This window comes from Mustelus asterias, chromosome 28 (genome assembly GCF_964213995.1).
Source record: "Mustelus asterias chromosome 28, sMusAst1.hap1.1, whole genome shotgun sequence".
NCBI lineage: Eukaryota > Metazoa > Chordata > Chondrichthyes > Carcharhiniformes > Triakidae > Mustelus > Mustelus asterias.
In genome coordinates this window covers 22,731,439-22,743,766 of record NC_135828.1, presented here as the reverse complement: position 1 = coordinate 22,743,766, position 12,328 = coordinate 22,731,439, and the positions used below count along the sequence as shown (strand labels likewise).

Here is a 12,328-nt window from a genome sequence, read left to right as displayed (position 1 = left end):
ACTGAATTTGCAGTACCTAGAGGAAGTTTGAAACCCTTGTGACATTTCTCAAGTTCGTCAGTCGGAGTTAAATTCAGAAATTGTTCTGGATATTCATAGAATCCCCACAGTGGATAGTCACATGAGCAGTCTGGGAATGGAAGGATACAAACGAATGGTCTAGTTGGACCAATGAGCGGCACAGGCTTGGAGGGCCGAAGGGCCTGTTTCCTGTGCTGGACTGTTCTTTGTTCTTTTGTCCTTAGTGCAGAGGAGGCCGTTCGGCCCATTGAATCTGGGCCAACTCTCCAACAGAGTATCTTACCCAGGCTCATCTCCTGCCCCGTTCCCTTAACCCCATGCATTTACCCTGCTAATCCCCCTAACCTATAATTCTTGGAACACCAAGGGGCAACTTGGCACGACCAGTCCACCTAACCGGCCTCAGCTTTGGGCTGTGGGAGGAAACCCGAGCACCCGGAGGAAACCCACGCAGACACAAGGAGGATGTGCAGACTCCAGTCACCCAAGGCTGGAATCGAACCTGGGTCCCTGGCACTCCTTGCTATGTCACCCACTGTCCTATAGCTGGGATGATTGGTTTATTTAAAAACTGTATCTGCTGCATCCCCCACTTGTGCCATACAGCATCTTTGGCACGGGAGTAAGCAGCCTGATCCCAAGTGAAAGTGTCCCTGGTTGCTAACCTGGAAAGTGCCATTTTGGTTTAATTCCACTGTGTTTATACGGTGGCATTTTAGCAGGTGTGGAGTCTGGGATCCCTTGGGGCCTGTGTAAAAAGAAATGAAACAAAATCCTGCATTTTGTACCCTTGATTTTCTCTTGGAATTTTTCTGACTCTTGGCAAAACCAAAATAAACTGCATTTAGCAGATGATGGAACGGAGGGGCAGCTGCTGAATTGTGTTCAACCACAAGATGGTGATATAGATTTAATCAGCAAATGACGGAGTGGCTCTGTGGAAATGTGAAGGACAGTGTGCCCTTTGCAGCATGTGAATACCTTGCATGGACTGCAAGGACACACATTCCACAAGCTAAGCACAGGTATCTGTAAGACAAGGGTGAGCAATCATCGCTTCATTGGAACAAGAGCCTCATGCTGTGGAGCGCAATTATAGGTTTATCTGGTACCTGCGTCTGCTTCCTCATGTAATATGTCTGTCTTGATAAATATGATCATAAGTGCACACTCATCCTCCCTTTCTCAACCTCCGCCTAGTAACCGTGCAAACTTAAATTGCATGATATTTGGGCAATTAAGAACACAAGTCACCTTTATGAACATTTTTTAAAAATTGCTACTTGCACAGCATTTTAATATCCATGGATTGTCCCAAGTATTACGCAGCTGTTGACTGACTACCGTAATCCATTGCCGCAAACGCCAAAGAGATAACTAGGCATTTAATGTTGGTTGAAAGAGGAATGTTGACCAAGATGAGAAGAACTCTTCCAGTGGTGCCATGGGATCTGTAATGTCCACTTAACCAACAGGCAAGCCTTTCCTCTGCTTAACACCTCAATGAAAAAGATTATATCTTTTTCGGGGCGGCACGGTGGCACAGTGGTTAGCACTGCTGCCTCACAGTGCCAGGGATCTGGGTTCGATTTCACTGTGTGGAGTTTGCACGTTCTCCCCGGGTCTGCGTGGGTTTCCTCCCACAGTCTGAAAGATGTGTAGGTTAGGTGCATTGACCCAAACAGGTGCCGGAGTGTGGCGACTGGGGGAATTTCACGGTAACTTCATTGCAGTGCTAATGTAATCCTTACTTGTGACTAATAAATAAACTTTAACTTTATAAAATCTTTGGCAATGTACCACACACTTGCTACTGAACAATATTAGTCTAGGTTGTGTGATGCACATTCTGTTGAACCCACAGCCTTACGACTCCGAGGCCTGTGTGTGTACTTGCTTTTCTCCTGTTTAATTACATCCTTTGAATATTTTTTTAAAGTTTCTTGTTCCTCCTTTTGCTCACCCCTATTGCCTGACATGGATACTGAGCCAAGCTAGCCCTGCTTTTCCACATTTTAAAATAACTCATAGTTCCTGTTCATTTTTTTTTACAGGTTGTGTATAAGACCAGTAATTAAGATGTTTAGCCATTGTTTTACTACAGCTTGTGTCTATTCCAGTTCAAGATTGAACTGAGATCCTACATGATATAGATTCTGGTATCTCCACAGTGCAGATACCCGAGGGAAGGAAAGAGTGAGCTTGTTTGTGTTTGATATTCTGTAGGCCAGCCATGAAGCTGACGAGATGAGCTATTTACCTGCTGGCCCTCTTGCATGCCTTGTGCTGAAGGGGTGAAGCATGTGGCTGTGTCTCAAACTGAGAACAATAAACATGAGGAAGGAGCAAAATGAATTTTGAGAACTTTATTTTTTGTCCAAAGCAGAAGGAAGTTGTGGCAGGACTTGTTTTCACCCCCTGTCATCGTGGTCTTGCCATGTCGCTGAATTGGAAGTTGCTTCGTCAGTTGCATCTACATTTGATCGCTGACGGGGTTGGCACATGACGTTTAAATCGTCTTTTAAATTTAAAAATGAATTACATTAACTTTGCTGATTCCAAATGCTGAGACCTGGGGAAAAGGTTTGTCCTGACAGACCACTTATGACAGACTTGGGAATGTAGTAAACAGTGAGCAGGGTGGCACAGTGGTTAGCACCGCAGCCTCACGGCGCCAGGGGCCCAGGTTCATTTCTAGCCTTGTCTGTGCAGAGTCTGCACGTTCTCCCCGTGTCTGCATGGGTTTCCTCTGTGTGCTCCGGTTTCCTCCCACATTGATGTGTGGGTTAGGTGGATTGGCCATACTAAATTGCCCCTTAGTGTCAGGGGGGCAAGCAGGGTAAATATATGGGGATAGGTCCTGGGTGGGATTGTTGTTGGCGCAGGCTCGATGGGCTGAATGGCCTCCTTCTGCACTGTAGGGATTCTATTATTCTTGGGTGACTGTGTGGAGTTTGCATTTTCTCCCCGTGTTTGCGTGGATTTCCTCCGGGTGCTCCGGTTTCCTCCCACACTTCGAAGGTATGTAGGTTAGGTGGATTGGCCATACTAAATTGCCCCTTAGTGTTCCAAGACACACAGGTTAGTGGGATTAGCGGGGTAAATAGGTGTGGTTATGGGTAAGCCTGGGTAAAGGTTGGTGTAGACTTGATGGATCAAATAGTGTCCTTCTGCACTATAGGGATTCTATGGCAGTAGCAGACTAGGAGATAGCGAAATGGGTAGATGTATAGATTAAATTTAAGGGAGAGAAGTGTGAAGTGATATATTTTGGAAGGAAGACTGAGGAGAAGCATTCAGAATCAAATGGTAGGATTTTATGGGGTACAGGAGCAGAGACTATTGATAAAACTGTCAAAAAAGCACTTTGTTTAAAAAAAAATTGGATCCTTGACTATGTAAATATAGGTAAGAGAGTACAAAGCAAGGACCTTCAGCCTTGGGTAAAGTGTTCTGTCCAATTCTCAGCATCACAATCTAGGACAAATATCCAAACTTTTGAGAGGGAGATTTACCAGAATGGTAGCAGGGATGAGGGACTTGAGAGACGAGAAGAATTGGAATTCTTCTCCTTTTGAGCAGAGAAGATTAATGGGAGATTTGATACCTTCAGAATTATGAGGACTTTAATGAGACTGTCCACGGGCAGAAACGTCAGTGTTTAAGATTGTTCAGGTAGGAAAGTAAGTTGTGAAGTGGACACAAGGAGGCTACAAAAAGATATAGATGGATTCAGTGAGTGGATAAAGATCTGGCAAATGGAGTATAACGTGGGACAGTGTGAAATTGTCCATTTTGGCAGGAAGAATAAAAGAGAAGCATATTATCTAAACGGTGAGAGATTGCAGAACTCGAGTGCAGAGGGATCTGGGTGTCTTAGTGTGTGAATCACAAAAGGCAGCAAGTAATCGGGAAAGCTAATAGAAATATCGCTTATTGTGAGGAGAATTGAATAAAAAAGTAGGAAAGTTATACAGAGCGTGAGTGCAACCACATCTGGAGTACAGTATTGGGCATGATGGCACAGTGCTTTAAGTTTTAAAATTTAAGTTTGTTAATGTCACAAGTATGCTTACATTAACACTGCAATGAAGTTACTGTGAAAATCCCCTAGTCGCCACACTCCGGCACCTGTTCGGGTACACCAAGGAAGAATTTAGCATGGGCAATGCACCTAACCAGCACGTCTTCCGGACTGTGGGAGGAAACCGAGCACCCGGAGGACACCCACATGGACACGAGGAGAACGTGCAGACTCCACACAGACGGTGACCCAAGCCGGGAATCAAACCTGGGGCCCCGGTGCTGTGGGGCAGTAGTGCTAACCCACTGTGCCACCCCAGTTAGTGCTGTTGCCTCAGCGCCAGGACCTAGGTTCAATTCTGGTCTTCCTCCGGGTGCTCCAGTTTCCTCCCACAGTCCAAAGGTGTGAGGTTAGGTGGATTGGCCATGCTAAATTGCCCCTTGGTATCAAAAGATATGTAGGTTAGGTGAATTGGCCCATGATAAATGCCTGAGGTTACAGGGATAGGCCAGGGGGGGTGGGCCTGAGTAAGATGTGGGCAAATCTAGAACCGTGGGTCACTGTTTAAAAATAAGGGGTTGTGATGAGGCAAAACATTTTCTGAGGGCTGTGAATCTTTGGAACTCCTTCCTGCAAAGGTGCTGGTGCAGAGTCTTTGAATATTTAAAGGTGGATAGATTTTTGGTAAGCAAGGGAATGATAGGTTATCGGGGATAGGCAGGATGTAAATTTGAGGTTAATATCGGATCAGCCATGATCCTATTAAATGGTGAAGCAGGCTCGAGGGGCCGAATGGCCTAATCATCCTTATTCATATGTTGGAAAGTGTGAATCTTCATGTTCAATCTAGAATTCACCACATGAAAGCTTGGTAGAAACAGATTGGATTGTAAAAGGGAATCTCTATGCAGTTGAAAAGAAGACATTTGCAGGGCTGTGAGGAGAAGGGCAGGAGAGTGGGACTAATTGGGTAGCAGTTTCAAAGCTGGCAAAGTCAACACACAAGGTCCATTGTGTATGATTCTGTGATTCATTGGAGAATAAAGGATAGGATGTGCTACGCTGCCTAGTTTCTGCCACTAATGGCCTAATAAAGCAACTGGACTGTATCATCTTGATGTGGATTTTACATCTCCATCTGAATAATTAATACAGAACCCTGACCTGGTGTGTCTATAAAAAGCCTTGACATTGTTAGCCAGTCTGGATGGGCTAATTTTTTATACCCAGAGAATGTTAATGGGCTGCAATGTACTTAGAATGACATAGAATACTAAACACCAGAAGCCTTTGTTTGCACAGCAGCCTTCCATTGTGTACTTTAATGTTCAATATATATTTCTCCTGCCTAATTTGACAGATTTAGTAATTTTTTCTATATCCTTCATAATATATCATTCAAACATTGTTCTGGACTGGACCTGGTGTAGCTCCTCGTCACTGTTATCCCTCAATTTGTTAATGATCAAAGTGCAATATTACCAGTGAGTGGCTTGAGTGCCATTGTACAATCAACCCTCCGGTAGTTGATGTTAAATAGCCTAACCAGCAGTGCTTAAAGGGACTGCTACAGACGACTTGAAAATAGCTGAACAGAAATGATTATAAAATCCACCCTACCCAACTACTGTTCCTCTCATGAAACAGGAGCAGTCGCATGAAAGTTGACCCCTACATTCCCATACAACAAGCGTTCAGGAGAGGTTGCACAATCCTCCTGTGGCTGTGTGATGTCCAGAGTTTACAAGATTGTGAGGGGCATGGGCAGAGTGGATAGTCAGAAGCTTTTTCCCAGGGTGGAAGAGTCAATTACCAGGAGACGTATGTTTAAGATGCGAGGGGCAAGGTTTAGAAATCATAGAAACCCAACAGTGCAGAAGGAGGCCATTCGGCCCATCAAGTCTGCACCGACCACAATCCCACCCAGGCCCTATCCCCACATATTTACCTGCTAATCCCTCTAACCTACGCATCTCAGGACTCTAAGGGGCAATTTTTAACCTGGCCAATCAACCTAACCCGCACATCTTTGGACTGTGGGAGGAAACCAGAGCACCCGGAGGAAACCCACGCAGACACGAGGAGAATGTGCAAACTCCACACTGACAGTGACCCGAGCCGGGAATCGAACCCAGGACCCTGGAGCTGTGAAGCAGCAGTGCTAACCACTGTGCTACCATGCCGTTTAAAGGAGATGTATGAGGCAAGTTTTTTTACACACAGGGTGGCGGATGCCTGGAACTCTCTGCTGGGGGAGGTAGTGGAAGCAGATATGATAGTGACTTTTAAGGGGCATCTGGACAAATACATGAATAGGATGGGAATGGAGGGATATGGTCCCTGGAAGGGTAGGGGGTTTTAGTTCAGTCGGGCAGCATGGTTGGTGCAGGCTTGGAGGGCTGAAGGGCCTGTTCCTGTGCTGTAATTTTCTTCTTTTGTTCTTTGTCATCACATGCGCACCTTTATAATTACACTGGGAGTTTTTCACAGTTCAAATGGACATTATGTGAATGTTCAGAGGCCTGTGGTCATAATTAGTAAAATCTTGCAGCTTGCCAGACTACACATTAGGACGATTCTGGGTATGATCTGGACTGAATTAGCTGAGGGCTGTTCCAGTTCGCCTCAGGAAATGAGGGGAGGAATTACTGATGATTCTGTCTCTTCCCAGCAGTTCCAATTTGAAAGAATGAGTGTAGATGTGGGTTAAGGACAGGATTAGACGTGGCTCATATGTTTTATTATTCCCCTCCTCGGGGAGATGTCAGTGTCTATAACATACTGAGAAGAGATGCTATAATGTACCGATTGTAGGTGTTAGTACCTTGGCAAGACGCGCCACTTTTGGGGTTTTGGGAACACAATGCTTTGGAAACTGAGTCATTCAACAATAAAAGCAAATGTTACTATGGCTGTCAACATGATCATTTCCTAAAATTCCTTGAAAATGATGTTGCATTCTAATTGCTCTTGGGTTGTCAAACCTTGTTTCAGATGTTATTGGTCTTTGGGAAGCTGCTTGAAACCATGTAATGAGTTCATGTTATTCTGGTACATCAAACCACGGACAGTAACTCCTGTCCATTCCCTCAAGGTAACAGGTGCTGTAACACTTCATTATCCCCTTCCTGATTGTATCTCTGTCCTCTCCCAACTAAATTTCTTCCTAATTGTTGGATAATCTAAAGAAAATGAGCATGATGGAGCTGCAGGGGTGAGCGTTTTTTTTAAAGTTGTGATCCAATTCTCAAAAAGCACCGTATTCCCAAACATGGCATCAGCAGGTGAATTTGTGGTTTTAAGTTTTTTGAAATTGCTGTCCAAGGAAATTAAGATACTGAATTGTGAAGCTTGGGACGAGGTTGGGTGAAGAAAATGTAACGAATCTCCTATATAAAGTGTTATGAATTCCTGTCAGGGTGGCATTTGCTTTCTGCTGCTTTTTAGTGCTCACGTTTTAACGAGGACTTCAGTTAACCAATCGATCTTTAAAATTATGAAGGGGCCAATACTGAAGGGGTTTCCACTTGTGGGGAGTCCGAACTAGGGACTAGAAATCTAAGATTGTCACTAATTAATCCGATAAGGAGTACAGGAGAAATTTATTCACAGAGTGGTTAGTATGTGTAACTTGCTACCACATGAAGTAGTTGATGTGAATAGTATAGTTTTTTTTAAGGGGAAGTGGTATAAGCAAATGAAGGAGCAAAGAATAGAAGGATATGTTGGTGCAATGTAATAAGGGGCGAGGTGTGTGTGCAGTATTAACGATGTAGTAAGGGGCAGGGTGGTGTGTATGGATTTTAAACATCGATCAATTGAATGGAATAGCCTGTTTCTGCCGTATGTTGTGTGTAATGTTTAAAGTTGATTTATTAGTGTCACAATGAGGTTTGCATTAATACTGCAATGAAGTTACTGTGAAAATCACCCAGTCTCCACACTCCAGCACCTGTTCTGATACACTGGGGGAGAATTTAACATGGCCGATGCGCCTAACCAGCACATCTTTTGGGCTGTGGAAGGAAACCGGAGCACTCGGAGGAAACCCCCTTAGACACGGGGGGAGAATGTGCAGACTGCGACCCAAGCCAGGAATCGAACCCAGGTCCCTGGTGCTGTGAGGCTGCAGTGCTAACCACTGTGCCACCGTGCTGTCCTTCTCCTCATCACAGGAGATCTGCAAAATTAAAAATGTTGTGTGCAGTACACGGTTGCTTTTCTATCAGGCTTTCATTAGCCACCCCAATGAAGTTCTGGTATTCTATAAACACTTTAAAAATACTATTATCCCACAAAATAACCCATTGGCTAAATTAAATAGAGAATTATAGTCCTATATTCTTATGGAATATGTTAATACCAATAATAAAATGTTTGTCATTTTTCCCCCTCAAACTTTAAAATTGGTCACTTGCTCCAAGTTGAAGATTGTAAATGTTTCTTACTACAATGCTTTGTACAATGAGTTCTGAAGGAACTATCTGTTTTAGCTATCAATACCTATCGTTTAATTTGTGTTCAGTTTTTGAAATTCTAGGAACTGAAAATCAGGAAAGAATGTAATTTTTCTAAGGTGGTCTGGTTCTGTGCCAGTGGGTTATCAGTATCGGGAGGGTTATCAGACATGTGCCAGTGGGCTACAAATGTTTGTACGGGTGTTCCAGTAAGTGTAACATTACACATGATTAATCTCTAGTGTATTGACGCATTAGGCCAAATGGCCTGTGTGTTTGCCCTCTTGCCAACATTGCCTCCCTGCTACACTGTTCCTGACCCATCCCTATGTACACCATAAGACCAGTGAGGTTAAGGTGAAAACCTACACACAGCTGCCTGGCCTACTATGGGTTGCCAGCATTTTAAAGAACTGAAAGTGATCCCGAGGTATGCACGTGCAGGTTTGCTGTTGACTTGACTAATACCACGGTGGCCTCAGCGTCGGGGACCCGGGTTCGATTTCAGGCTTGGTTCACTGTCTGTGCAGAGTCTGCATGTTCTCCCCGTGTCTGCGTGGGTTTCCTCCAGGTCCAGTCCGAAAGACGTGCTGGTTAAGTGCATTGGCCATAGTAAATTTCTATGTTTCTATAAAGTAAAGTTTCTATGGTTTCTTCTAAATTCTCCCTCATTGTACCTGAACAGGTGCCAGAGTGTGGCGACGAGAGGATTTTCACAGTAACATTATTGCAGTGTTAATGTAAGCCTCCTTGTGACAGTAATAAATAAACTTTAAGAAACCTTAAATTTGTTACCCTGCTGCAGGCAAAAGATTCTTAAACAACCTTAGACTGATGTTTTGAGGTTTTTAAACCTCTGCACATCTCCCCATTGAATACAGGTGCTTCAGGTTTCTGGTACTGGTATAATTGAGCTTTCAGTAATACTGAAAGAGCAAATCGCTATACATTAAATGTTCTAAGTACGGATAGATGCTGAGGGAACTGCTTGTTCTGACTGACATAAAAAGGCCTACCTGAATGCCTTTAAAGTTGATGCTGATCCTAAGTAGCAGTAACCGGGGTAGTCTGCAATCGGCCTCCTGCCAGAGTCTGACAGTGTGAGGTGGCTGGGTTAACAAGGTGACGTGCTGGTCTTGACTCCAACATATACCGGAGTTTCCTCATCACCGTGGGAACTGTAATTTCTTTAAAAGTCGATTCATAACCTTGCCTTTATTTACTTGGTCCTTAACATTTCTTTTTCTGTGGTGATGAATGGTTTTGTTGACTGTAGCTACTGATTTTAATTTGGTTTCATAAGTTAAGTGCATCCTCTTGCTCGCAAATGGTCAGTATATAAACAAAAAATGTGGCCTAATTCTGTTTTAGCTATCACTTTGTGTCCTGTAACTGTTGATGGGGATCTGCTGTTGGTGAAAGATATTGTGGTTCAGTGAGTTTACTCGGTTTGGAGAATGTCCTTGTCACAGGCTGGAGTGTCTCATGTGGCCTGTTTTGCTGAATCGTTCCTGAATCACTGCAGTTGATTGTAGCTGAAATTGATCCCAATGAGCCTGTCCTTTTTGTGATCAAGATCAGCCCAAGCTTCCCACTGAATTCCACCTCAAAACACTTGCTTTACTGTCCTGCTATCTTGAGGGAACTGTAGCTATGCCCTCCCACTGTTCCTCTACACAGCTCTGTATCCTATCTTTCAATGGGTATTCCCTTGCCCTTATTTACCCTCCCCAATACGTTACCTCACATTGCTCTAGATTGATTTGCATCAATAGAATTATCAAAAAATGGAGTCATTTCAGACATAGTGAATCAATCTAATCCACCTTACTTTCCAATTGTCTGCCCATCCACCGTGCATCTTGCTTCTCCCTCTCTCTGGCAGCCCCCTCACTTTCAAGCCCTCGACCATTCAGCCCAAATCCCTGCCACATATTCAAATCATATTAAACCCAACCTGGCTGCCCCTCCAGTTATGTCCCCCAGCTATTCTGATCAGCTGGGCCTGTTCCTCCACTTTTTTTCAAGAGCTGTGGAAGGTCTTGCTTTGTTTAAGGGTGCTTATTCAAAAAACAAATTATAAATTTGCACATTGCAAGCTTGTTTGAATGTTTAAAGGCCTCAATCCAAAATGTCTTGTTTTGCAGGATCCTGAACATGGTCACAAGGCAGGGAGCTCTGTGGGCCAACACTCTCGGTTCCTTGGGTAAGTTGTTCTTGCATTTGGTTTTCTGATCCGATTGATTCACCAGGCCTGAAATGAGTAAAGTTTTGATAATTCTGCACCCTAAAGTCACGAACAAAATTAAATCTGGAGAAGAATGAATTAATGTATTGTGGAAGATAAATGAGGGCAAGGGATTACTCAGTGATTGGTAGGATACTGAGGTGCATAGAGGAACAGAGAAACTTTGGAATACATATCCACAGATCTCTGTCTGAAAGTAGCAGGACAGGTCGATCAAGTGTTTAAGGAAGGGGGCATATAGGATACTTAGCGTAGGCATAGAATGGAAGAGTAGTGGGTGGTTATGCCAGAGCTGTATGGAAAACTAGTTGGACTACTGCATACAGTCTGGCCACTGCATGACAGAAAGGATGTGATTGCACGAGAGTGGATACAGAGGAGTTTTGAAGATGTTGACATGAATTGAGCATTCTAGCTCTTTAGGACAGAGGAGAGTGAGGGGTGATTTAACTGAGATGTATAAAGTTCAGGGGCCTAGACTGAGTGGCTAGGAAGTTTCCATTTTCCTTGGTCAACAACAATCAGTGGGCCTAAACTTGAAGCAGGTGCTAGAAAGGTGAGAGGGTTAATTGAGAGAGGCTTTCACCGAGAGGGTAGAGGGGGTCTGGAGTTCACTGCCTGAAAGGGTGAGAGGGACAGAAATCATTGCTTTAAAGAAAATACTTGGATATGTCCTTGTAGGGCTGTGGGTTACAGACCAAGAGCTAGAAAATGGGGTTGGGTTGGATACCTGGCAGGCACTGACTGGATGGGCTAAATGCCTCCTCTGTCATAGATTTCCTCTTTCTTTGCCTCAGCTTAATTTAGTTAACAATCTGGGTCTTTCCTAGTGTGCATGGCTCACAAATGGTTCCTACGTCCAAGCAATCAGTGGAGTTCTTCATCTTTTCTCCTGTACCCATCTTGACATTGACCTCATATTTTTCTATTTCTTATCCTTTCCTTCCTCTAATGCTGACCTGAAATTCAAGTTTGCTGACAACCCATAGGGTACATCCTACAAATAGCTATTTGAGTGTTGACCTTGGGAGGTTACCACAGCTTGACCTTATCCATTGCTTGTGCAATGTCTACACCGGCAGGGTTCACAGGATTGTAATCGGGTGCAAGAACTGTGACTTTCCCTTCGCAGCCCAAGGGCACTAAAGGCAACTGTCAACACCTCAATTCTCACAATAGACACATCTCAGGAAATAAATTTATGATCTGGAATGTGCGGGTTTTTAACTACTTGAGGCATTCGGGGAACAAATTCTGGTCTCCTTGTGTGGGAGTGACATGATCTTCGTTTGAGTTTCCACAAAGTAGCACAGCTGAGGTTGGGAGGGTTTGGGGTCTATAGTTGTGAATCTACAAGCTATCAATCATTGCTGCAGTAGGTGAGTACTACACTGTTGTTGTGCTTATGTTTATCGAAATGATTGTTGTCTACCTGCCTTTCTGTTGTAAATGTTGGACTTGGTGGACAACGCTGACGATGGCACATCCTCAAAACAGAGTGTGGCGCTGGAGCAGTTCAGAGGCCAGTTAAGAGTCGGCCATGGTGTGGGACTGAAGCCTCACGTAAACCAGACCAGT

At 44.0% G+C, this 12,328-nt stretch overlaps 1 protein-coding gene across 3 annotated transcripts in view; it reads left to right on the top strand.

Moving 5' to 3' along the window:
- LOC144480324 (mitochondrial import inner membrane translocase subunit Tim23-like) overlaps positions 1–12,328 on the top strand; it is a 43,222-nt gene that overhangs the window by 20,658 nt on the left and 10,236 nt on the right. For all 3 annotated transcript variants that reach the window (XM_078199683.1, XM_078199686.1, XM_078199684.1), the window contains exon 5: positions 10,650–10,708. In XM_078199683.1, the coding sequence (XP_078055809.1) occupies positions 10,650–10,708 (59 nt within the window). The remainder of the gene's footprint in view (positions 1–10,649; positions 10,709–12,328) is intronic.